Raw genomic sequence first — 25478 nt, forward strand, 5'->3', positions numbered from 1 at the left:
CAAATTTAAGCACTGTGACGCGACTCGGGCTCTGACGATACTGGAAAGCGGGAAATCTGGTAATCTTGCCTCGCAACAAGCAGGAAGAAGCGGGAAGAACCCGGCGAAGCGATTTGATTGGCTGACGGATGCCTCTGCAAAGACTACTCCCCCATCAGTCAGCCACGCCTTCCCACGTCCCACGTTGACTGACGGTGCAGTGGGCATGTAGCGTTACGCTACATGCCCACTGCACCGTCAGTGCAATGGGCAAACTCGATTTCCCGCTTTCCAGTATCGTCGGAGCCCGAGTCGCGTCACAGTGCTTAAATTTGCATACATGATCTGATTGGATGACGGATCCGTCGCTGCCGAAAAAGTTGAACATTTTTCAACTTCTTGACGGAGCCGAAGGCTTCAACGGAACGGACGGATCCACAATGCATTGCGCGTCCGTCCCCATTCAAAGTCAATGGGGATCAGTCAACGGACGGAGGTAGTGGGCACGGGGCGTTATATCTACCACTCTGGTTGAGGGGAGTGTCTTATGTCTGCACGGTCCCCGTCTGAGGAAAAGGGGCGTGTTCATGCGTGTCGCTAGGCAACGTCCTCGGACCTCCGAGACGGATGATGATAAAACGCACCATTATTCTAGAGCCAATGCCCAGAAAAGCAGGCGGAAGATGTTTTCCTGAAACTACCACGAGTTTTGAAAGCAAGGTGACTCGTCGCGTCGGAAGTTATCACAGGTATTTGTCGTTTTTCATCCAAGAATGCATTCTGACACATGGCGAACGAAGCCGCATGCCTCATCTGAAACTCCCCTATTAGCACATGCTGGAGCATTGGGCCAAAGGAAAGTGTGTGCATCAATCTTGTCTTTGTCCATAATGGACTGAATAAAGTAGATAAAATAAAAATACGAACTGAAATCTGCACAAAGGCTTTTCTTAGAATTTTTTTTTTTCTTTACTTCCAACTGGATTCAGCAAAAGCAGAGTGGAGAAAAATAGGGAAATATAACTAAGTATTTAGAAAGTTCACTTAAATGAAAGGAAGCTCAATTTGCTTCGATTATTTTGATCATTAGACTCCGGTTATAAGAACGAGAGCAGCACAAAAATAGACAATACAAGAAGCGGATGTACTGAAAGTAGCAATTTTTTATTTGTTTTTAAAATGATTTACAGGTAACCAAAGACATCTTTCTGGAAATTGATACAAAGAACATGGTTTTCTGCAGTTGGTTCAGGGAACCTTGTCTGTCTATTGAAACGACACGTGGGAAAAACAGCTGTATAAAATAAAAAATAGAGTCCCATTCTGAAAAGTAGAGTCTACTAGTCTAGATTTTGTTTTCTTTCCGTAAGCAACCTATTTACATGTATGTACAAAACTTGTTCCATTCCTCCAGATGTGAATAAAGCTCTTTAATGTTAAAGGATTACAAGGAGTTTGTTGGGGTTGGATTGGACCAAAGAGAGGCTCTGAGGTCTCATTTTTGGAAGTGGACGACAGAAGAGTCAGAAATCAAATAAATTAGGGTGACGGGTCCGAGGTCAATACAATACCTGTGTGGGAGATGGACAGTATAGGAGAAATTAGAATTTGGAAAATAAATGTAGGGGCCAAACTACTATTAAAAAATAATCTAACCGCTTAGGAAACCAACAGGGTGTGGGCTATTGTAACCATGGAAACACAGTCTGTCTCAAATCATTTGGATGGTACCTCATCTGATATTCAACATTTCTAAATTCCAAAATTACTCAGTTTTTGGTAAAAAATGTTATAAATGGCCATGCAGTGACATTCTGGGACCACATGTTGGCTGTTTTAAGGTCTTGCGTAGGAGACGACAACAAATCAGAAGGACTTTACTTCTTAAAGGAATCATTTTACAACATGGAACGAGTGACCAACCAAGAAATAAATAATATATATAAAAAACATAAAGCAGAGGTAGATCGAGATTAAGAGGGTTAATTACCACTGGAAGAGTAAGTATCGTGAAAAAATGTCTACAATTACTGACGCTTTATTCATTTGGATGTGATACGTCTTTTACTAATTAAGCTTGTTAGTCATTATATTTTGCAAATCTTTTGCAAATAGTTTTTAGGTGATTAAAAAATGTCCTTCCCCTCCAACCTGCCCAGATTCTACAGTCAAACCCACACAGCCCAAACCTCAGGGGGGTACCTCTTAATAAAATACCTCCCCGTTGACAGATCAACAGAGGGAAAAAAAGCTTAAACCAATCAATGGAGAGCAAGATGGGGTCAGGGGTCATGGACGGCATCTCCAGCAGAGTTGCTGGAGTCCAAAACATGTGTCACTCCATGTCTGTTGGGAGCGGGGAGACGTGGGGCGTCTGATGATGGCCGAGTGCATAAAGGGCCACTACTCTCCGTCTGATTAAAGGAGCTGAGGCCAGCTTAGCGTGGAGGAGACAACAGCACAGGGAGTTCACCTTCAATCTGAAGCCAAAGCTTGATGTTGAAATGGTTCTGTCACCCTTAAAACATGGCTGGGTGAACACAACTCAATTAAACTGAACAGAATACAACTGAGTTGCAAGTCGTACAACAATATGTGACTCCATCATTGATTATGGTGTGTGTGTGTGTGTGTATGTGTACGTGTATGTGTCAGTGCTTTAACAGCTCTACAGTGATGATGAAGATGGGGTGTCCGTGCGAGAGAGACAGCTTCAACCTAGCAGTGCTCCAGGTAATCGATAACTTTGGAGATGGACTTGTGTCCTGCTGTGCCGATATCACACTGGAGAGAGGGAGGGCAAGAGATAAGGAAAAGAGAGAGAAAATGAACACAGGGGAGATGGGGAGAGAAGGCACAATAAGTCAGTAACACCACAACCACACACACAGACCCACATAACCAGGAAGTCTTGATTCAATGAATGAGATGATGCTTTGTGAATAATCAATTTAAAAGCTTAAAAGATGTATTGATACCAAGGGAAATGTCTCAGTCAGTGTAACTCAGGCCTTTGGTTTAACCAGCACACTAAATGTTCCAGTCAGGAATCTAATGCAGAATGATGCATTGAGTTTCAATGAGGAACCAAGATGGACGCTTGGAGAATAAGGGAACTTACTGTAAGGTTCATGAAGTTGAGGAACTTTTTGAGCATCTCCGTCAAGATGGAAAAGTCACCTTTAGGCAGGTTCTCTCTCACAGTAGTCACATTCATCTGGAGAGGAAAGGGAAATGGAGGGAGAGACACATACAAACGAGAGGAAGTTAATATGGAGGGAAAAGGTAAAGAGTGAAAGGCATTGCTGGTATTGATCATGACTCCTGATGGGACATGTCCCTCAGGGCTCCCTGACGGCTAACAAATATTAATAAACAAGGACAACTCTGTCCAGAACGTGGAGAGTATCTTAACGAATTCCAACCGCTGAGTAAACTCCTGGGGTTGTCGATCATGTGGAGCGTCAGAGTGGAGGATAGATCAGATGGTCTGAGGTCGCCACAGATCACTATAAGGTCTCAATGAAAAGGAGCCAGGATCCACTCTGATCAGTTTCAGACACCTGGCACCCATTAGGCTCAGATTGCTTGGTATAGACTCCAGATGTTAAGTCCAGACGTTTGACTGTCAAGACATTTGAACCCAACTGGAGTGAAAGGCAGGGGCCTTTAAAAGGTCTGTGAACAGGTGCGTGTAGAAAGGTGTCTTACCGGGCTGCCCTGGCAAAGGCAGCCGAGCAGCAAGGCGGTGTAGGAGGCCACGAAGCTGTCCTCCATGTGCTTCCCTGCGTGCAACAGAGCTGAGGACCAGAGGGGCAGAGAGAGTCAGTCAGTCCACATGCTGTTAACATTCATGTATCAGAAACAAAGCCAGTAGAATTTAGTGTGTAGACTATAAAGTCCTTGAGTCAGTGAGCAGACTCTTGAATCCAGAGAATCCAGGTCCAACATGCTAGCCACTACGCTCTGGCCTGGCTAATCCTGGCCTTTCTGTTTGCATAAACTAACTCCCTGTTTGCAGTGGACAACCTCATGTTTGCGTAACACAACTTGCTGTTTTCATAAGTATCTGTGGTAACCTTTGTTGAGGTCCAGTTCCCCCTCCTCCTCCTCCTTCTTCTTCTTCTCCTCTTCCTCCTTCTTGCTGATCTCGGTGGTGGGTTGGATGGCGTTGTCATTGGCGACCCACTGGATCTCACCGCCCTCCTCCTGCCACTCCCCGCTCTGGTCCAGCGCCGGCTTGGGGGGCTCCTTGATGAGGTCATCAGTCTGCGACTCGGCCAAAAGGGCGGCGCGCTCTCGCTCGAGGAACAGCTGGGGGAGGAGATGAGGTCATTTCCGGTTGTTCTAATAATGCCATTTCCCAAAGTAACTTCCAGTTCGTCGGTGAGGAATAGGAAGGGGCGGAGCCTCGCTGAAGGATGCTTACAGGTTTCAGAAACAGATCTCATTCTAAGTGACTGGACAGGCTACGTGACAGGCCAAGTGTCTCCTTTTCCCCCAGTACTGGGTAGTAAGTGGGTTCATTCAACTGAATAACTGAACTTCAGTGCCCAAGGCTGGTAGTGAAAAGTCATCTGGTGCCTCTGTGTCCCATGAGCAAACCAAGTCCTGAGAGCATCCGACAAACTGTTAACATAACTAAGGTGTTCTTAAGAGCAGAAAGCTACATGATAATGTACTTAATGTATTCTCCCCAGACGCATTCATTTTTCTAAAACCACCCTAACCCTAACCCTAACCCACACACCAACCAACAGCCACAATCCAACTAACACACACACCCACCTGTACTAGGGCGGCGATTGCGTTGAGGGAGCAAAGGGTCTTGGTGTCGGGGGGCTGTGGGTTGGGCAGGATGGTGAGGTCTGCGATTGGGTTGATGGAGCAGAGGGTCATGGTGTCGGGGGGCTGTGGGGGCTGTGCTTTGGGCAGGACGGTGAGGTCTGCAAGCCCCAGGCTGACCTCCACCTCCACGTCCATCTCCATCAGACAGTGCTTGTTCCTGGCGCTGTACTCCACCAGGTTGATCAGCAGGCCCAGACCCTGGGGGGACGGAGTAGCATGAGGACCACGCAGCACCACGGTTCAACAGAGCTAAACAGGCTGGGATTTGCATGTTATAGCATACCTTTGCATGTCATTGTGCAAGATAGCCTACATGAAGGACACATAGAATAGCATGAACAAACTGAGCATGAGATGGCATAGGACAATACCATACAGGACAAAGTACAATTTAGAATAGCATAAAGCAACACACGATTGCGATGCATAACATAGAACAGTAGCGGTCCATCTCTGAGTGTGGGCGTGCTGGATATAAACATAATGACTTGAGGCTGGCCAAGCCAGGGAGATGCTAATCACTCCACGATTAAAGCCATGCAAGAACAACATTCGTGTAATTCAGATATGCGTTTAAAACGCATATTTTATTTCATTATAAAAAGAATGTGCATAGGGGAACTTAGTTCAATCATTTATTCCACTGAAAAAGATGCCACGGCCATGTCCTATCAAGCATAGGAAACGAGTTAGGGGAACTAATAGAAAACACCCTAACCCTAACCAGAGAGACACACTGTCAACACGGTCTAGGGATGTTCCCGACTAGAGACACCAACTGGTCTTAGACCACACGGTCTAGGATGTTCCTGACCAGAGAGACACCAGCTGGTCCTAGACCCAGACGGCCTAGGGATGTTCTGACTAGAGACACCAGCTGGTCCTAGACCCACACGGCCCAGGGATGTTCCTAGAGACACCAGCTGGTCCTAGGCCCACACGGCCCATGGATGTTATGACTAGTCGCACACGTTCTTGTCCCTCGGAGAAAAGCATTGCAATATAAATCGCGAGCACACTCCATGAACTAATGATGGGAATATTCATGAATTAGGCCATGCTGTTAATAGGGCTAATTAACCAGCGTTAAAGGTGCCATGGCATGAAAATCTCACTGAGGTTTTCTAACATAAATATGAGTTCCCCTAGCCTGCCTATTGTCCCCCAGTGACTAAAACTTGCATTCGGTGTAAAACGAGTACTAGGTGTTCTGCTCGCCTTTGAAAAACGGAGGCTCAAGCGAGCTGATTTGGAATGTGGTTTCATATGTCGTCACATAGCATCTAAGCTCCTCCCCTTACTCTGCCTGGCCCTGGAGAATTTGGCCGGCCAAAGAGAAACAACCGTGCGAGCGCCACAAGCGTGTGTGTGTGTGTGTGTGAATACACACACTGTAACGGAAGTGTTTCTTGTCGGTTCTTTGACGTCTCTTGTATTTCCACAACGAGACTGTAGTGGGGGTTATCTCAGCCATGGTTGAGAAGGAATTGGGGGAAAGGAACTTGGGCTTTGACTCCCTGAAGTACATGAACTGCGACATGCCGCCGGTTGCCGCGAGGCACCACCGCCGCGAAGCACCACCGCCCGGCAGCGGGCAGTCGGCAGCAGGCAGTGCGCTGTTCAGTCTACTTCAGATTGATGTGAAAGTGGAAGAACCAGAGATGTCGGAGAACCCGACAAAGTCGTTTGTGATTCATAATATCGTCTGGAGGCGCACACAGCTTTTGGCTGTGATAATATGTATTATATGATATAGATATCTGATATTATTTAGATATAGAGCTCCAGGACTGTAATGCAAGTGTTGTACACTTCCTTGTTATTTGGATAACCGTTCTGCTTTTGGTGTTATAGCTCATAACACGTCGGACTCTCGTCTCTGGTATTTCTGGAACGAGACTCTTAGTGGGGGTTATCTCAGCCATGGTTGAGAATGAATTGGGGGAAAGGAACTTTGGCTTTGACTCCCTCAAGACCATGAACCACGACATGGAGGAGAAAGGGATTGTAGGCCGCGAATGTCTCCGGCTTGAGCCCCACTCCCCACTGCCGAGGGACCACCGCCTCGGCGCTGCAGGAGGCGGAGGTGCCTAAGCGCTGCCCGGCAACAAACCCTTTCTCCTCCATGTCTCGGTTCAGTCTACTTCAGATTGATGTGGACGTGGAAGAACCAGGAACGTCGGAGAACCCAACGCGGTCGTTTTAGATTCATTATATCGGCTCACACAGCTTTTGGCCGTGATAATATATATTATATGATATAGATAACGATGCATATGATATTATTTAGATATAGAGCTCCAGGACTCCTGTGTGTTCTAGAACAGCCGTTCTCAATCTGTGGTACGCGTACCACTGGTGGTACGCGAGCGCACTCTAGTGGTACGCGGAGTATGAACGATTTTTTGAAGCAATTTTTTGAAGTTGAAGCAACCGTTAAAAAAAAAATCAGGGATGGGCGTGGGGAATCGATAACTCGAGTACTACTCGTTACAAATGAACTCGGTTGGTGGACAGGCAAACTCGAGTTTGCATACACACAAACAAACAAAGTTTTCTGAAGCAAATGTATCAATTTTCTGTGCGGCGCCACTAACGCATGCCGTGGGCACAAAGCAAATTAAATGTATCCATTTCTGTGTGGCGCGTTCCGTGCCGTGTGCAGGCACGCCAGAATTCAAAAAGTTAAGAGATGGTGGTTAAAGCAAAGCGCAGCGAAGAATTGAAATAGGCCTACTTTAAAGAAATAGGAGATCATAAGGTGAAATGTAAAATATGCAAAGCGAAATCGAGCTACCAGAGTAGCTACTACAAGTACTAGGCGGCAACATATGCTCCTGAAACACAACGGTGAGTTCGGGAAAGCAGACCCGCAGCAACCAAGTGTGTCGGCTATTTTAACCGCCGCAAGACGCAGCCGTAATCCCGGCCGTGTAGAGAAGATCACAACGCGTAATCCATAGTCCATTTGCTGCCGTTTTATTTGCAGCTTTAAATTATTTGCAATGGTTAGGCTACTTGTTTCGTTTTAGTTTTTTTTTAAACTGTTACAGGCCTTGGTTCGACGTGATTTAAATTGTGAGACGCATAGGCCTATTTATTTTTGTAAGGAAAATGTGTTTTGAACGTTTGCAAAAATAAATAATGAATACTCTGATAACGCTGACTGTTTTGATGGAGAATAAGCATTAGGCCTACATGTTTGGTTGGTAATATTGCCGTTCATCATCAGGCCTCTTCCTGCTGCAGTTGCGTTGCATTCTAAAAATAGATTTGATTAAACGAGTACTCGATCTCGATTGATCCTCGAGGATTTCCTTCGATCACTCGAGTTTACTCGTGCCCATCCCTAGGCCATGTACCCATCATATGCAATCATCTTAAACCTGCATTGACTAACTGCTGTGACGACGAGTAGGGGAAGCAACATTTTTGCAAAATCGTCCTGTGACGAGACGTTGAAAGTCTGCTTTCAGGGGCCAGACATTTCTGGACTTTTGGATGCAGCGACGCAGCGAATATCCTGCGCTTTCAGACAAGGCTGTGCGCTTTCTCATTCCATTTGCGACCAGGCTTCTCTTGGTCGCAAATGGTCGCAAATCTTAATTTATCCCCAAAAACGCAGCTGATCGGACGCATCACACGATTCGGAGGCATGCATCACATTTAAGGATTTTAAAAACTGATTCTTATTATTATTTTTTTAAATGCATTCGGAAGAGAAGGGAGACTAGCGTTGCTCACGGGTTGGAATGAAAGGGAGAAAAGGGGACAGATTCAGTTTCGTACGGTGTGGAATGAGAGCTCGGGAAGGCACTATTGCGCAAGTACGCCTGCGTGCTTGCGCAATAGCATACTGCCCGAGAATGCAGTATCGCTGTCAAGGGGGATGATTTTGATCATTTTAATTCCAAAGGGGGATGCCATCCCCCCTCAACTTGTGTGCTGGAAGCAGGTTGGATACTGAACCAAGTCTGAGGCTAAAGCTAACCTCAATCGACCCAGACATCACACCCCTCCCACTAAGCATGATAGGCCTAATTTTCAATGTGTGCCTAAGTACATTCTCCTTCAAACCTAAACATAGTTTATATTCTGACCTTATGGCACTTACTGCAGTATTTTTTAATACTGAATACGTTGTTTTTCTATGATACACTTGTTCTTACTCATGATAGTTTGATTACAGTGTTATCGCAGTACACATGATTTCTCTCTTTGCTGCGCATGATTACTTATAACAGGATTGTTTGACTCCAGTATTTAAATATTCATGTTCAATTCTTTGAATGTTTTGATGCAGTACAATTTACCTCACATGATTGGTTGACTGCAGTTGTTAAAATTAATATTCAGTGCTCTGAATGCTTTAATGCAGTATACTTGTTAATAACCTCACTAGATTGACTGGTATGTTATATGCCAGATGATGTCCCCATTTGCTGGGTAGCCCTATTGAGGCAGTTGTTCAATTGTTAGTATTATCCCGTTGCAAGTGTTTAAATACAATACATGAGTTATAGACAGTTGGTTGCTTCAGTCAAGTCAAATTATGTGAATAATAAATCGTGTTATTAATATTAATGCCTTCTGTGTAAACTCTATGTAGTTATAGGCCTACGCACTTTATTTTAATTCCGGTGGTACTTGGAGAGCCAAATCATTTCTAAGGTGGTACTCATGGTAAAAAGTTTGAGAACCACTGTTCTAGAATATTTACACGGCTAAAGGCTGTGTGCGCCTCGCCATTGCGATACATCCACTGTAAACAGAGCGCATGGTACCGTGGCTGCAAGCTGCTGAGGGCCACACCCCCACCCTCCTCCTTGACCCGCCTCGCTCCTCCTCATTTGCATTATAGCTACAGACACCAAAATAGTGCATTTGGGGGAAGCTCACTGTGCGACTGGCTCGGAGTTGCTGTAACTCTACACCACGGCTGAATTTCAAACGTCTTTGAATACTGTGTTAGTGGCCCACTAATACCTATATTGAAGCATCCATAAAATAGCATGTCATGGCACCTTTAAACAACGTGTTAGCAGCGCTATTCGCCCGTCAGTAACTGCAGTTAGAGGACCTGTTTAAGGGGTTTTAATTAGAATATCAGTGTTACCCCTAGCAGGGGTTTTTCTAGAAAAAATTCACAAGGGGGAAAGCGGAAAAAACGGTGCGGAGCTTTTGAAAATTTGCAAGACAATCCTTGCTTTTCTTCACCCCGCGGCACGAAATTTTAAAAACACTGTAAACTAAGTCACCAAACGCTATATTTTCTTTCTTCTCAGACACTCTCAGATTCACTGAACTGATAAATTTGGTTCGGGAGAAGAGATAAAAGCCCGCCTACACTGTAAACTGATTGGTTGACTTACCGATCCAGGCCAATCAGGAGGCGCTGTCACGTTAAAATTGTACCGGGGGCGAAAATTGTACCGGCCTACGTCATCAGTTGTTTACATCTTGACAACCTGTCTGGCAACAGACGACGCGATCGTCTGTTGCCGGGCAGGTTGCAAAAAACATTCGGCTCATGTTTCCAAAAGACGAAATAACATAATACAGATAACGGATCGCTAGATAACACTTGTTTTTACTTTATATTTGTATTGTATTTAATTGTTTAATCGAATAGCAACAGACGACGCGATCGTCTGTTGCCGGGAAACGGGCGATCGCGTCAAATGACGTAGGAAGGTTCTTGAACGCGTCATTTGACGCGATCGCCCGTTTCCCGGCAACAGACGATCGCGTCGTCAGTTGCTATTCGATTAAACAATTAAATACAATGCAAATATAAAGTAAAAACAAGTGTTATCTAGCGATCCGTTATCTGTATTATGTTATTTCGTCTTTTGGAAACATGAGCCGAATGTTTTTTGCAACCTGCCCGGCAACAGACGATCGCGTCGACTGTTGCCAGACAGGTTGTCAAGATGTAAACAACTGATGACGTAGGCCGGTACAATTTTCGCCCCCGGTACAATTTTAACGTGACAGCGCCTGAGGCTCACGTGCACACTGCCTCATGCACAGTTTCTAGATCCCTCTCTGTTGTGCTGCGCGCTCGCTACACAGATGCGAACGCGGTTAGGAGCACGTCTGTCTCCTGTGCGCGGTCTTGCTCGCTCGCTCTCCATTCCGGGAGATTTTAAGTAATTTAAAATTTTCGACAAGGAGGCGCTGGGTTGAAACAAGGAGGCGCAGCGGCCCTCTTCCCCAGTTTAGATTAACCCCTGCCCCTAGGATGGAGTTGCAGCAGCGGAGGTGAAATGTATTTTTTTCTGCTCGCAAATTTTTTTGTGTGCTCACAAAGCACACCCTGCCGGGAGGTTGGTATGTGTCTGCCGGCAACAGAAGGATGTACGTACAGTAGATTTGTGCACAGTAATGAGCAGGGGAAATATGGAGAGATTGAACATATTACAAGTATAATCTTTAAAACCATTATTTACATTTATTTAACAAAAAATATATTAAATCAACAACCACCCTATACAGTAAAATCACAATAAACAAATACTACAACAATCGAAAAGGTCTGTGCCTCAAACCAATGCATCTTCCCCCTCTCCCCATCACAAAGGTTGTAGTACGACCATAAAGAGGCCATGCCTCTATTGAACACGTTTTGGGGCTCTAGAGTCAATAATAGCGAAGCTACTGAAATTGTTGCTGAAAAAAAAATGTATATTGACATTTTTGCTAAAATAAATTCCTTAAAAATAAGTAGATAGAAGATATTTTTTTAAAAACGTAAGATTGCAGTAAGACCATAAAGATCCCATGCCTATTTGGAAAACGTTTTGGGGGTCTAGAGTCAATAATGGCAACGCTATTGAAATTGTTCCTAAATAAAAAATCCTCAAAAATAAGAAGAGATATATTTTTAAAAACGAAAGGTTGTAGTAGGACCATAAAGAGGCCATGCCTCTATGGAACGAGTTTTGGGGCTCTAGAGTCAATAATGGCGACGCTATTGAAATTGTTGCTCAATAAAAGATCTTTAAAAATATTTTTTCAAAACTAAAGGTTGTAGAAGGACCATAAAGAGGCCAAACCTCTATGGAATACGTTTTGGGGCTATATAGTCAATAATGGCGACGCTATTGAAATTTTACCATTTGTGATCGTTTTCAGTTTTGCACTATGCAGACGGTCCCTTAGCTCGGGCTGAAAGCCGACAGCTCATAGAAGCCAATGCAATTCACCGTTCGCTAAAGACGGTTGTGTGGATGAAAACAATGTTGTAGCTGGTTCTCTGGGTTACTACACTCAATTGTGTCGCAACAATGTTACACAGATGATCTATTGAACCGCAAACTCAGAATCTGCCAATTAATTTCCAACTTTACGGAAGTTCCTCTCCGTTTATATGCTTTACTCACAGCGTGAATTGACCTGGATGCGAAGCATCCGTAGCGCAAAATAACAATTGTTTCTAAAGAGAAGCGGAGCTCTCCTCTCCATTTATATGCTTTACTCAGGTGTGTGAATTGACCTTGATATGACGTGTCCGTAGCGCAAAATAATATAACATTCGTTTTTTAAAGAGATAAGAAGGAGCTCTCCTCTCCTCTCCGTTTACATGCTTTAATCAAAAGTGTGTGAATATATATATGAAGCGCATATTCAGCGCCCATGGTGCACGGAATGTTATATTATCGTGCGCTACGCAAAATAATATTACATTCGTAATTTAAAGACATAAGCTCTCCTCTCCTCTTGTCAAAAAAAATAAATTCAGCAGCGGCGGTCATATTTACCGCCTCAGCTGAGTGCATATAGGGGAAACACTGAATATAATAAACATCGCTGTCCTAGTCGCTACGGAGGCACTGGATTGGAATGTCAATCAGTTCAGTCCGTTTAACAGAAAACAAACTGAGATCCACTGGATCCTTGCTACTTAATACTTAAATGAGTGAGAGTGGCCTGCTCACTCAGTATGTGTCTTATGGACACATGGTCTTAAAAACACCATGGTCTCTCCGACCATGTTAGGCCTCTGCTGTTTTAGGGTGCTCAATGTTGATAAGACTTCTAGGCATTTTCTGTTTTTTTGACTAGTCAATCAATAAACGTCTGGTTAACCATCCGGGCAACTAGCCGTCAGGAAGATCCTTAGTGTGTGGATGTGTTGTGTGTTTGTATAGTCTTAGAAATGTGTGGGTGTAAGCCTGAGGTTGTGTGTTTATCGGTGTGTACTAGGGATGGGCGTCAGGAATCGATTACTCGAGTACTCCTCGTTAGAAATGAACTTGGTTGGTGGACAGGCAAACTCGAGTTTGCATACACACAGACAAGTTTTCTGAAGCAAATGTATACATTTTCTGTGTGGCACCACTGGCGCGTGCCGTGCACAAAGCAAATTAAATGTATCAAATTTCTGTGTGGCGCGTGCCGTGTGTGCACAACGCCAGAATTCAATAAGTTAAGAGATGGCGGTTAGAGCAAAGCGCAGTGAAGTATTGGAATACTTTACAGAAATATGAGATCATAAGGTGAAATGTCAAACATGCCAAGCGAAATTGAGCTACCCGAGTACTACAAGTACTATGCATCAACATATGCTCCTGAAACAACGGTGAGTTCGGGAAAGCAGACCCGCAGCAACCAAGTGTGTCGGTTATTTTCACCGCCGCAAGACGCAGCTGTAATCCCGGCTGTGTATAGAAGATCACAACGCTGAGTATTTTTTTATTTAATTTGCTGCCGTTTTATTTGCAGCTTTAAATTATTTGCAATGTTAAGGCTACTTGTTTCGTTTTTAAAAAAAATAAACGTTACAGGCCTTATAGTTCGACGTGATTTAAATTGTGAGACGCATATTTATTTTTGCAAGGAAAATGTGTTTGAACGTTTGCCAAAATAAATAATGAATACTCTGATAACTCTTGGCTGTTTTGATTGAGAATAAGCTTTACATGTTTGGTTGGTAATATTGCCGTTCATCATCAGGCCAATTCCTGCTGCAGATGCGTTGCATTCTAAAAATAGATTAGTTTTAAACGAGTACTCGATTGATCCTCGAGGAATTCATTCGATCACTCGAGTTTGGAATTTACTACTCGTGTCCATCCCTAGTGTGTACATACCAGGACTCTGATGTCAAACCTCTTTTCCTGAGGCAGGAACTGAGGGACTCTGAGGACACAGTTCAGAGCAGTGATCATCAGATCCTGCTGTTCCCCTGTCTTAGTGCTGCCCCATTCTGTGCGTGTGTGGGGGGGGGGGGGAAAGAAAGAGAAAGAAAGAGAGACATTATTTGTTTACATTCATGGCAAGAGTGTGCGTACGGTAAATGCTTTTTGAAAGAATCAGCACCACAAAGTATTCAGACAAATGATATGGGATACGGGTGTTTAAGAGAAGCCGGGACAAGGGTCTGGTGGTCAAGAGCGGTCCACACCCTCCCAGCGGTCTCCCTGTCCCGTACCGGTCCACACCCTCCCAGCGGTCTCCCTGTCCCGTACCGGTCCACACCCTCCCAGCGGTCTCCCTGTCCCGTACCGGTCCACACCCTCCCCGCGGTCTCCCTGTCCCGTACCGGTCCACACCCTCCCAGCGGTCTCCCTGTCCCGTACCGGTCCACACCCTCCAAGCGGTCTCCCTGTCCCGTACCGGTCCACACCCTCCCAGCGGTCTCCCTGTCCCATACCGGTCCACACGCTTAGCGGTCTCCCTGTCCCGTACCGTTCCACACCCTTAGCGGTCTCCCTGTCCCGTACCGGTCCACACCCTTAGCGGTCTCCCTGTCCCGTACCGGTCCACACCCTTAGCGGTCTCCCTGTCCCGTACCGGTCCACACCCTCCCAGCGGTCCCAGTCTCCTTGACCCACCATTGTCGTGCGTGAGGTTGACCAGCACCCCGATGATGGCCCTCATGCAGTCCTCTACTGCCTTGCCCACGTTGCTGTTGGAGCAGAAGGGCAGCGAGGTGCCGTCAGAGCAGCGCGCCCGGTTCACCTGCCGGCTGTAGCGCTGGACCATAGCCTCGCAGCTCCACAGCGCCCTGGAGAAAGGAAGCGGGGAGGAGGAGGTTAACGTAGGACTTAAGGGGAACACAAGAGGGATGTCATGGTGGTAAAAGGCAGGTGAAGGGAAGGGGATTCATTCCAAGAAGCAGATATTACTTTTTCTTTATAAACATTTGTTCTAATTTATTACATGAGCAATATCATAACAAGTCTTCCTAGCCTATGATATCATAAGAGACGAGGCCAACTATGAAACATAAAATAGAACACACCAGACGATAATTCAAGATGTAATCACTCACACAACAGCAGCAATACCGGCTCGACCATCAATATCCAGCGATGCCATCAGTAGATAAAATAACGCGAGGTGCCAGTGTGTTAGGAATAACATTCTCTACACACTGAAGGAGATCATACAACAGTCTGGTAGCCTGAGGCAAGGAGCTAGCAGTCCATCCCCAGATGTTGTGGTCCCACGGTTGTGACAGGGAGGACCAGACTGTAACTTTGTGGGCCAGAGCCTTCTCACGTCTGTGTTCTGAGAGGTCTACTGAGACGCTCTCAATGGGGCCCCTGCAGAGGTTTGACACTAACCTCTCCCTAGGAGTTTTGGACCGTGGAGTGGGAAAGATTGAACTAAGAGAGGTCATCCTTTGAGTTCAAACACTGAGGAACATGGGACAACCCACCCTCTCAAATCAGAGGGCAAAGACACTGTTTGCGCACAAGAGCTAGCAAGGCTGAAGTCAGGAGACAATTTCAGAAAACATTTGGATATGCGTTTGTGCGATGCGTAATCGCTTACTTGGCAGAAGAAATGATGAGCGATGAGTCCTTGTAGGCTATCAGATAGCCCTGATTCTCTGGGTTTTGCACCGTCACCTGCAAAGGAGGACAACACAGAAGATCAAAATGGCTGCCAGGAAGACAATGAGCCCACAGCTTTAAAAAGACAGAAGTGATGTGGGTCGGTAGAGACACGCCCCTTTAGGTACATTTGGACAACACAAGCTAGGAGTCTGGGTTTGAACAACGAGAAACGCCTACCACACTGAGGGTATGTGAAAGGAACACAAACTTGTTTTCCTTGCGAACTCCCACCATTAGAAAAAAACATTTTATTGCTGCATGTCGCACGTTTCTGATCAACAAACACATAAATACGAGGCCAGACACACTGGGCAATGTTCATGGGTTTCTAACTCACATGATCCCACCATTGTTTGATGCCAATCCACCTCACCTGTCCAGAAAGCCGTCTCTAGCTATTTCACATTGACGAGGCGTTTTAGATCAACACTGTATGGTTGACGTTAGAGAATGGACCTCAGTGGTCGTTTGCATGGGTCTGAATATTTGCCCTTTATGGTTTCATTTTCCCCGACTATTATATAGGTATGCATGAGTGTTGTGACTGGTGTGAGCCTTACACTGTCCAGCACCCGAAGACAGCGCTCAGCCCCCCAGAGAGAGGACACCAGCTGCTCCTTGTCATCCTCCTGACTCAGGTTGTTCACACACTCTTTCACTGGGAGGGAGAGACAGAGAGATATAGAGATTAAGCTAAATAGAAACTGGGAGTCCAATGGAAAGTACAATGTAGTCTACAGGGTCATTGAATGCGGCCAGTGCCAACTACCTTTGTCCACTATATGGTCCAGTCCACCCAGAAGCCGTAGCTCCTCTTTGAACCAGTCCCCTGCCCTCTTAGAAGTGAGGGACAGCAGAGTCTCCATGGCTAGATGGCCCGTCTGTGTGGAGAGAGAGGCAGAGTGAGAACACCCACCCACAGAGAAACAGCATAATGGTTAGAAGTAGAGATGAGGAGGAACAGAGGTAAAGACAGGAGGTAGAGAGACGGGAAGGAATGAGCAGGAGAGACGCAGGGGAGGTAGACAAAATTAGTGAGCTGAGAAAATAACACCAACAGGAGTCAGGACAGAGGGAGTAACATAGTTATGCATATTCAGTAATTCATTTCGTTAATAACTAGCAGCAGCATGTTGAAAAGGCAAAAACCATCAAATGACTCAGAAAGCAAACTGCTATGATATAAATAACTATTCAAATGCTCATGGGAGGGCGGGGAATAATTGTTGTTCCTCTGTAGCGGTGAAGACATTATGCCAGCATGTGGTTTGTAACAGAAAAGCAGAACAAGACTACAATGAGAAAACCTGCCTTCCTCATGGAGGAAAAATGCAGATTATCTATCCAATAAATAAAAGTAACATTTGTTTTGGATAGAGACATCTCCTTAAATGAAATTATATTGAAGCAACCTTCTAACCCTGCTATGGGACCTTATGGTTGTACTAGTTGTGTATGAAGCTCTGGTTCGAGACCTTCTAGCCCAGGGGTACTCAAGTAGAAATGATGAGGGGCCACAAATTTTTTTTTCAGTGACTCAAGGGGCCGGTCGGTATACATGTGACTGAGGCCGATATATGCTCTGTTTTAGACGTAACGCGTAAGCACGTAAGATACATAACCCCCCCTCGCGCGGTAAAATATCCCCCCTTACGTGCTTAAGTGCGTCGGCCAAAATTCCTGACTATGCGACTAAAACACTACGGCCCTACGCAGCTCGCAAAGACTGTGATTGGCCAGCTAACCACATCCTTTCAGGAGTCTCACATTTCCGGTTTTACAGCATAATAGCGCCATTTTTAAAAGGCCGTGACAGAAGCGAATGAAGAATTTTGAAGAAGGAGAAGAAGAAAACACAAGAACGAATTATGATAATTATAAATATAAACAAGCCAGCGATTTCCACTTCCACTCCCACAGATTCGTTCGTTGCTCCCCCTACTGTTCTGGCGGAGAATCCCCTTGCAACACGCGCAATCCTTAAGGAACCTTAAAGGAACCGTAAATCAAAACTTGTCTAAAACAAGTCCCTTGTGTAAATTACGTGCTTACGCCTCTGCGTCTAAAACGACCCTAAATCGGCCTTGACTGCTGCTGAGATGGACTGTCTGCCTCGAGTTTGGGAGGGCTGGAGCGGTCTGTGGGCTGGAGTGCTATCTGTTTATCGTTGCAACCCCCAGCCTCGTATTGAGATCGCGGCGTGCAGTTTCAAAATAAGAGCGCCCAGCACGATTTTTTTTTTTTATTTTTTTTTTATTTTTATAATTAAAAAAACTTTTCAAAACAGCTCGAGGGCCATTAATAGACACCCCGCGGGCCACAAAAGGCCCGCGGGCCGCTACTTGAGTATGACTGTTCTAGCCTGTTGTACTGATTCTGTACGAAGCTCTGGTTCCAGACCTTCTAGCCTGTTGGACTGGTTGCCCTCTGTTTGCAGCTCTGGTTCAAGACCTTCTAGCCTGTTGTACTGGTTCCCCTCTGTTTGCAGCTCTGGTTCCAGACCTTCTAGCCTGTTGTACTGGTTCCCCTCTGTTTGAAGCTCTGGTTCCAGACCTTCTAGCCTGTTGTACTGGTTCCCCTCTGTTTGAAGCTCTGGTTCCAAACCTTCTAGCCTGTTGTACTGGTTCCCCTCTGTATGAAGCTCTGGTCCCACAGGAGAACCCTCAGGAGACCCTAAGACCACCATGACTCACGGTGATGTTCTCCAGGTCCAGATGCTTGTTGTGCACCATGTCGCACAGCTTGCGGATCTTCTCCTTCACCTTGGCCATCTCCCTGGCGCTGAGCTGGGATGCGGAGTCTGTGGCAGCCCCGCCCCCCTGGTCCAGGTCTAGCTCCAGCAGGCGGATCATCAGGTCCAGGCAGGAGCGGTCCAGGTCCATGTTGAGACGGTCCCTGCTCAGGATGTACATGAGGGAGGCCGTGCACAGAGCCAGGTTCTAGTCGATAGAGAGACAGAGCAAAGTGTTGAGTAGAAAGTTAACATTTACAAGCACAATCGTTGCAGTTTCAATTATTGATATGTTGTATGTAAAGAACGACTTTATGCGATGTCCTGTACGTTTTCAGTTTGGTTACCTTAATTGCAAAAGTAATGCGCAACCATTCATAACTGGCAACCAAACACATTCTGAATCATGGTATAGGCCAGGGCATGATTCAGAATGTGTCATACAGCATGCTGCATGAGACCAACTGACCCTCTAACAGCCGTTCTCACGCAGCATCCATGCTAATGTTAGCCTAATAACAGCAGCAGCAGGTTAGCATGGTGGGCCAGCTGTGGGAAAGAAGAGGGTCCTTTACCGGCTGCTGTGGAGCGTCGTTGAGGGTGTTGAAGACCTGGGCCACCTTGCCCCGAGCCCTGAGGTGCATCCTGAAGCTGGGCATGGCGCAGCGCATGGCCAGGCTGATGACACTGGAGTAGGAGCACACAAACGCACGCTTTGAACAAGGGGCTCATGTCTGTTTGGAACTTTGGACTCTTCTGTGCCGAAGCGGGCCTATGCTTTGAATGGAAATAGTTCCAAAACTATATTTTCTGTTTTAGCCCTTCAAAAAACAAATCTAGATCACATAAAAACATCTCATCACAGCGAAATTAGAAACTACAAAAGGTACGACAACATTATCATTCTTATAGGATAGTATTAAATGATGGACCAGCCACGGTCCCCTACAGTCACATACGGTTCTATTATAAACTTGGCAGGCCCTTCAATCCAGAGTATCACCTACATTTTCAGTAGAGGCCTAATGGTATGAGTATGTTCCCTCTGGATCAAAGCAAGAACCTTCTAGGGTTGGAGTCCATCACCCTCACCACTACACTATCCCCCAAACTCAGGACACTAATCCCCTGAACCCGAGGAACACAATTCCCCCGTGGAATGGGCCCTATGGGTGAGACGAGGGAAGGTTCCCCAGTGGACTGGGCCCTATGGGTGAGACGAGGGAAGGTTCCCCAGTGGACGGGGCCCTATGGGTGAGACGAGGGAAGGTTCCCCAGTGGACTGGGCCCTATGGGTGAGACGAGGGAAGGTTCCCCAGTGGACGGGGCCCTATGGGTGAGACGAGGGAAGGTTCCCCAGTGGACGGGGCCCTATGGGTGAGACGAGGGAAGGTTCCCCAGTGGACGGGGCCCTATGGGTGAGACGAGGGAAGGTTCGTTCCCCAGTGGACTGAGCCCTATGGGTGAGACGAGGGAAGGTTCCCCAGTGGACTGGGCTGTATTGGTTAGACGAGGGAGGGAAAGTCTGCTGGTGGACTGACCTAAGGCAGCGTGTGTTCAAGGGCTGTCCACTCTTGAGACCTGTGGCCAGGTACTCAAAGTCGTCCGTGAACTCCTGGTTCTCCCCAAACTCCACCACATCGTTGAAGTGCTTCACGTGCTGCACCACCGTGAACAGCTAGAGGGAAAGAAGGGAAATACCTTGATTTTACAATGCCATTAAAAGGTATTTTGAATCAAGAGAGGGAGAGAGGCAGAATGGGGGGAGAGAAGCAGAGGGATGGAGGGAAAGACGGGTGGAGAAACAAAGAGAGCCAGAGGAAGAGATGAACAGAGAAAGACAAGACAGGAGTGAGGGAATATATATATACATATACACACACACACACACACACACACATATATTTATTTTTTTATCGCGGGATTAACGCAATTTATTTATTTTTTTCATTGGCTCAAAACAAAGCAGTAGCCTGACAGCGATGTTCAAGGCAGTATGTTTGTATGTTCATCGTTTAATTGCCCTATAGGTTTTTTTTTTGGATCGCCCTGTTTTGATCAGTATATGCCAATGTTTTTTTCAATAAGAAAACATTTGCACAAGGCAAACCGATGCACTCCTCCATGTTGATAAGAGCATTAAAATTAGAAAAATTAATGGGACAAAGAAATCAAGGGATATTTAGCATAGAAAAATAATTTGCGATTAATCGTGAGTTAACTATGGCATTAAATATTTTAATCGCTTGACAGCACTAATATATATATATTTTTTTTTTATCGCGGGATATTTAATAATAAATATTTAATCGTGATTAATCGCATTAATGTCATAGTTAACGCACGATTAATCGCAAATTATTTTGCTAAATATCCCTTGATTTTTTTGGCCCATAATTCTTCTCATTTTAATTCTCTCATTTTTATTCTCTTATTATGAAGTGCATCGGCTTGCCTTGTGCAAATTATTTTTTATTGATAACAACATTGGCATATACTGATCAATACAGGACGATACAAAAAAAGAGCCTATAGTGCAATTAAACGACTGCTTTGAACAAATGTCATTTGAACATAGCAGTCAGGCTACTGCTTCTTTGTTTTGATATATTTATATATTTTTTTCTAAATAAAATAATTGCGTTCATTGCGCGATAATTTTTTTAACACCGTTAAAATTGGTTTGCGTTAATAACGCGTTTAACTGACAGCTCTAATATATATATATATATATATATATATATATATATATATATATATATATATATATATATATATATATACATATACACACATATATACACATATACACACACATATACACATATACACACATATATACACTTACACAAATATACACACACATATTATAATATATACTCACATATATAAATAATATATACACACACACACACACGTGTGTACATACATACATACATACATACATACATCCATCCATACATCCATACGTGTGTAAACTTCTACATCCCTCATCAAAAGATGCATCTAAGCAATTGAGATGCAAGAGCATTAATCCAGTAGTAGACATATACACTTGCCACTTATTAAAGGTTGGTCATGGGATTTGCGAAACTCCAGCAGATTTTGAAAATACACAACTCAAATGGTCCTACCTCAGACTCCACCCATTCCAAGTACATGGATGCGTAATCATGCACGAACGCAAACACATATGCGCGAGAGCGAGCCATTAGCTAGTTAGCTAGCTCCAGTTGCTACCGCAGGATAACAACAAACAGAAGCTTGCTGTGGGTCACGAGCTTTGAGTATGTGCACAAAGGGGTCACGAGCGGGGGGAGGGGGAGTGTAGTACGACCGTTTAATTGACGTACTTACTGTCCAATGCCACTCAGTGGGTCTGGAAATCATTGGCTTGAGTTTTTCGAGCCCTGCCCGTTCCACAGATGATTGACTCGTTTAATTGTCATGTCAGTACTCGTTGCCCGTTAATTTCACTATCCCTTTCTATTTACCGTCACCGATGTTGGCATGTCAAATTAAACGGGTGTCTGATCAACATTGCCGATCTGATCCAGCGGGTAGGAGTGCTCTTCCTCAGCTTAATGACAAAGCGTTGAAACGAAAGCAGCTTCTCTCCGAAGTCTGACGGCAGGCGTTGGGCCAAACTCGTTCTCCGTCTCAGTACCAGTCCATTACGCCGCATCATCCTACGACACCAGCCGAGGCTGGTTTAAATCTAGTGAAGTTGAGCTCTCTGGCGATTTCCAGGGCCTTAAGTTGGATGACAGCTCTTGTAATGGGCAATCCCTCACATCTTTTTTCCCTGACATATTCAAAAACTCTCCGGTCAACCTCACTGAAACGACCACGGTAGGATTTGCGCTGACTGTTGGCATCTTTGAGACGTTGTTTTTGTACTCACCATCTCCTTACGTTACACTCCGTGTCCCTGAAATTCTGGGCAGCTTGGCAGTTGTTACTTGACTCAGCCTTATTGACGACCATTATTTTAGATTTGGCATCATAGCTCCTCTGCTGTTGTTGATTGACCTGACCCACTTTTGAGCCATTTGTCTCTAAATGGTCAGCCTGTCTTTCCATCTTTAAACACCGGTAACGGGCTGGTTGTTAAGGACGCTGGACTACTTCTTCCCGGAACCAATTTTTGGCGCCACCAGGGGCCGCAAATGTGTATTGACATTTAAAGGGAGAGGCGAAGAAGAGAAGCTGCGCTCTGAATACTAGACCCCGAATACAAGACGACCCGACTTCTTCGGGACCTATACTATATTCGTATTTATACCGTATTCTGAAAAATACGGTATAAGTGAGCTCAGATTGGCCGCCTACTACCAAGGATTCACTCAACGAGGGAGAGAAAGCCAGAGAGTGAGAGGGAATTTATGAAATGTTCCGTTAACTCCATGGCAACCGAGAGAGAGCGACCCAGGCACGGCTCGGGGTGAAGGGATATGGATAATGGATGGCAAGATGAGAATCTACTAAATAATGAGCAGAAGAGAAAACGAGGAGAGTGTGTTTGTGTCCGTGTGTTCGAGTGTGTGTGTGTCTGAGTGTGTGTGTGTGTATACTTGTCCGTGCGTCAGTGTTTGTCCGTGTGTCTCGGTACCTCTTTGTGCTCCTTGCGACACTTGAGTGCAGTGACCATGTCCTGGTAGGGCTCTGTGGGGATGGTGGTGGACTTTGTGACCCTGGGGGGCGGCGGGGGGGCTTTGAAGAGCCCATCGTCCTTCTGGGAGCTGGAGTCCTTGGTGGAGCCCGAGGCCACCACCTGGAGGAACATAACGCATCCCTTAAACCTTCATCCTCATGAATGCCACGTCTACAGGAAGTGCACTCACAATTAAGTCGCCAAACAGCTGGCCTAAATGTATAGACTAGTTTGGGAGAGGGGTCACAACAACGTTATAACATTTATCTGGTCCATCTCCCATCAGTTGATGTAGAAGACGTTTTGCGTCATTACTTTGACACTTGGCACTCCCCCCCCAGCGTTCTCTCAGCAGAGTTGTTGATGATATTCCCGCTAGAAAACAAATCCATAAGCGAAGGCACTGGTCTGTCTACGGCTACCAGCGAACATGTAGTCCCAATATGCACCTTAGTGATGACATATGGCGACACATTAGTGCCATAATTCACTAATGTGATAAAAGATGCATTCGGGCGTATTATATTATTCCACACGCGTAGATATTAACTGCGAGCGCGCATGATCTCTGCGCGCGCAAAACAGCCTCTCGCGCGCGCAAATTACCTCAGCGTGCGCAAAACAGCCTCTCGCGCGCGCAAATTACCTCAGCGCGCGCAAAACCTCTCGCGAAAGATGTTTTTACGCTCTCGCTCAGATTTAATTTTGGCACTATGGGGGAGGGAACCAAGGCAGGGCGGGCTTTCCTATGATTGGCTGTTTCTGAAGCGCGATATTTGATTGACAGCCCTCCTCAGCCCTCCTCTCATTCAATTCTGAATTGTAGAGTAAATGGCTGAAACGATAGTTACTTATTGTAGCTCTAGATTCTATGAGTATAGGCGCAGCCTTTTAAGGCTATCGCTATTGGGTTATACCTAGGCGTGAGCCGTAGCACTGAAAAATTTGTAATCCCCGCCCACCAACAGCGTGGGCCTCAATTACGTCCGCGTGCGGCGTGCCTCAACGACGTCCGCATTTCGCAGATATAGTCGGGCGCCGGCGGACGTTCTGCTCCCAATAAACAGCTTTTCTTCAGCTATTTAAAGGACAATGAGGCCGACACTTAAAAGGCTGCGCCTATACTCATAGAATCTGGAGTTACAATACGTAACTATCGTTTCAGCCATTTACTGTACAATTCAGAATTGAATGAGAGGAGGGCTGAGGAGGGCTGTCAATCAAATCTCGCTTCAGAAACGGCCAATCATAGGAAAGCCCGCCCTGCCTTGGTTCTCTCCCCCATAGTGCCAAAATTACATTCGAGCGAGAGCGTAAAAACATCTTTCGCGAGAGGTTTTGCGAGCGCTGAGGTAATTTGCGCGCGCGAGAGGCTGTTTTGCGCGCGCTGAGGTAATTTGCGCGCACGAGAGGCTGTTTTGTGCGCGCAGAGATCATTTGCACGCTCGCAGTTAATATCTACGCGTGTGGAATAATATAAAACGCCCGAATGCATCTTTTATCACATTAGTGAATTATGGCACTAATGTGTCGCCATAATGACACGCTCTGTCATCAGAACGACCATCTCAAGGCAAGAAAGAGCTCTAAATATGTAATTATGTTCTTTAAACAGGATTGCTCACAGCTTTCCAGTTTGACACAACATGGGTAAGCATTCCGACATGGGTTTCATCCCGAGCAAAGAGCTCTAAACAGAGGTGCGTTCAAAGTCGCAAACATAGGTGAACGCTCGCGAACGATTTGAAACATGTTCTGTAAGCGTGCCGATGTCTTCAAACGTTCGCGAACATAGGTTGGAATTGTCAGAAGAGGTAGTTCTCCGCAAGCAGAGATGGATCACGGACTGCAAGAGATGTGCCCCCAGATGGAGATTAACATTAATTCCTTTCCTACACATAAAGCAATAGATAAATCGTTTAATATAGCCTAAATACACCCCTACTTCAACTGATGTCTTGTGCATCCTAAAATGTGATCTGAACGTAACTTCGCAGTAAGTGGGCACAACTTCGGTGACGTAGCCCACTGTTCTTGAATCGTCCGAATTCCTTGTCTGCAGTATACTTTCTACGAGATCGACAACTTCTAGACATTCTTCTGTAAACTTGTCAATTATCATGGAGGCTGCAGCTAATACAAGGGCCTTTCTTGTCGCCATTTGTTTGTTCACAGTTTAAAACAAACGTTTAGAAATTGTTGTTCAAATTGTATTGTTTAAAGTCAACGCACTCGCTGCGAACGTTCGCCGATTCTGAATGCACCTCAGAATTGTTTTAGGTTATCGTGTTCAAATATTCTATCAAATCATAACCACTTACATTTTGGAGTAGATTTGCAGTGAGAATCACTTGCTCTTTTCCAAGCAGCCTTTTACCAATCCTGGCCGCCGCAAACACCTTTTACACACTTACCA

General features: G+C 45.4%; 1 protein-coding gene across 1 annotated transcript in view; it reads right to left on the bottom strand.

Annotated features, from left to right (window-relative positions):
• Positions 1-478: 478 nt before the first annotated feature.
• The window catches only part of LOC130371065 (wings apart-like protein homolog), a 41826-nt gene continuing 16826 nt past the window's right edge, over positions 479-25478 (bottom strand). The window contains exons 5-18 of the mRNA XM_056576694.1: positions 23021-23182; positions 19950-20086; positions 18984-19095; positions 18371-18616; positions 16447-16558; positions 16238-16335; positions 15613-15689; positions 14667-14839; positions 13923-14038; positions 4768-5025; positions 4059-4293; positions 3691-3779; positions 3101-3196; positions 479-2763 (exon numbers count right to left, since the gene is read on the bottom strand). Coding sequence (XP_056432669.1) covers positions 2698-2763; positions 3101-3196; positions 3691-3779; positions 4059-4293; positions 4768-5025; positions 13923-14038; positions 14667-14839; positions 15613-15689; positions 16238-16335; positions 16447-16558; positions 18371-18616; positions 18984-19095; positions 19950-20086; positions 23021-23182 — 1977 coding nt within the window. The 3' untranslated portion in view covers positions 479-2697. The remainder of the gene's footprint in view (positions 2764-3100; positions 3197-3690; positions 3780-4058; positions 4294-4767; positions 5026-13922; positions 14039-14666; positions 14840-15612; positions 15690-16237; positions 16336-16446; positions 16559-18370; positions 18617-18983; positions 19096-19949; positions 20087-23020; positions 23183-25478) is intronic.

The sequence above is a fragment of the Gadus chalcogrammus genome, chromosome 18 (assembly GCF_026213295.1).
Source record: "Gadus chalcogrammus isolate NIFS_2021 chromosome 18, NIFS_Gcha_1.0, whole genome shotgun sequence".
Lineage (NCBI taxonomy): Eukaryota > Metazoa > Chordata > Actinopteri > Gadiformes > Gadidae > Gadus > Gadus chalcogrammus.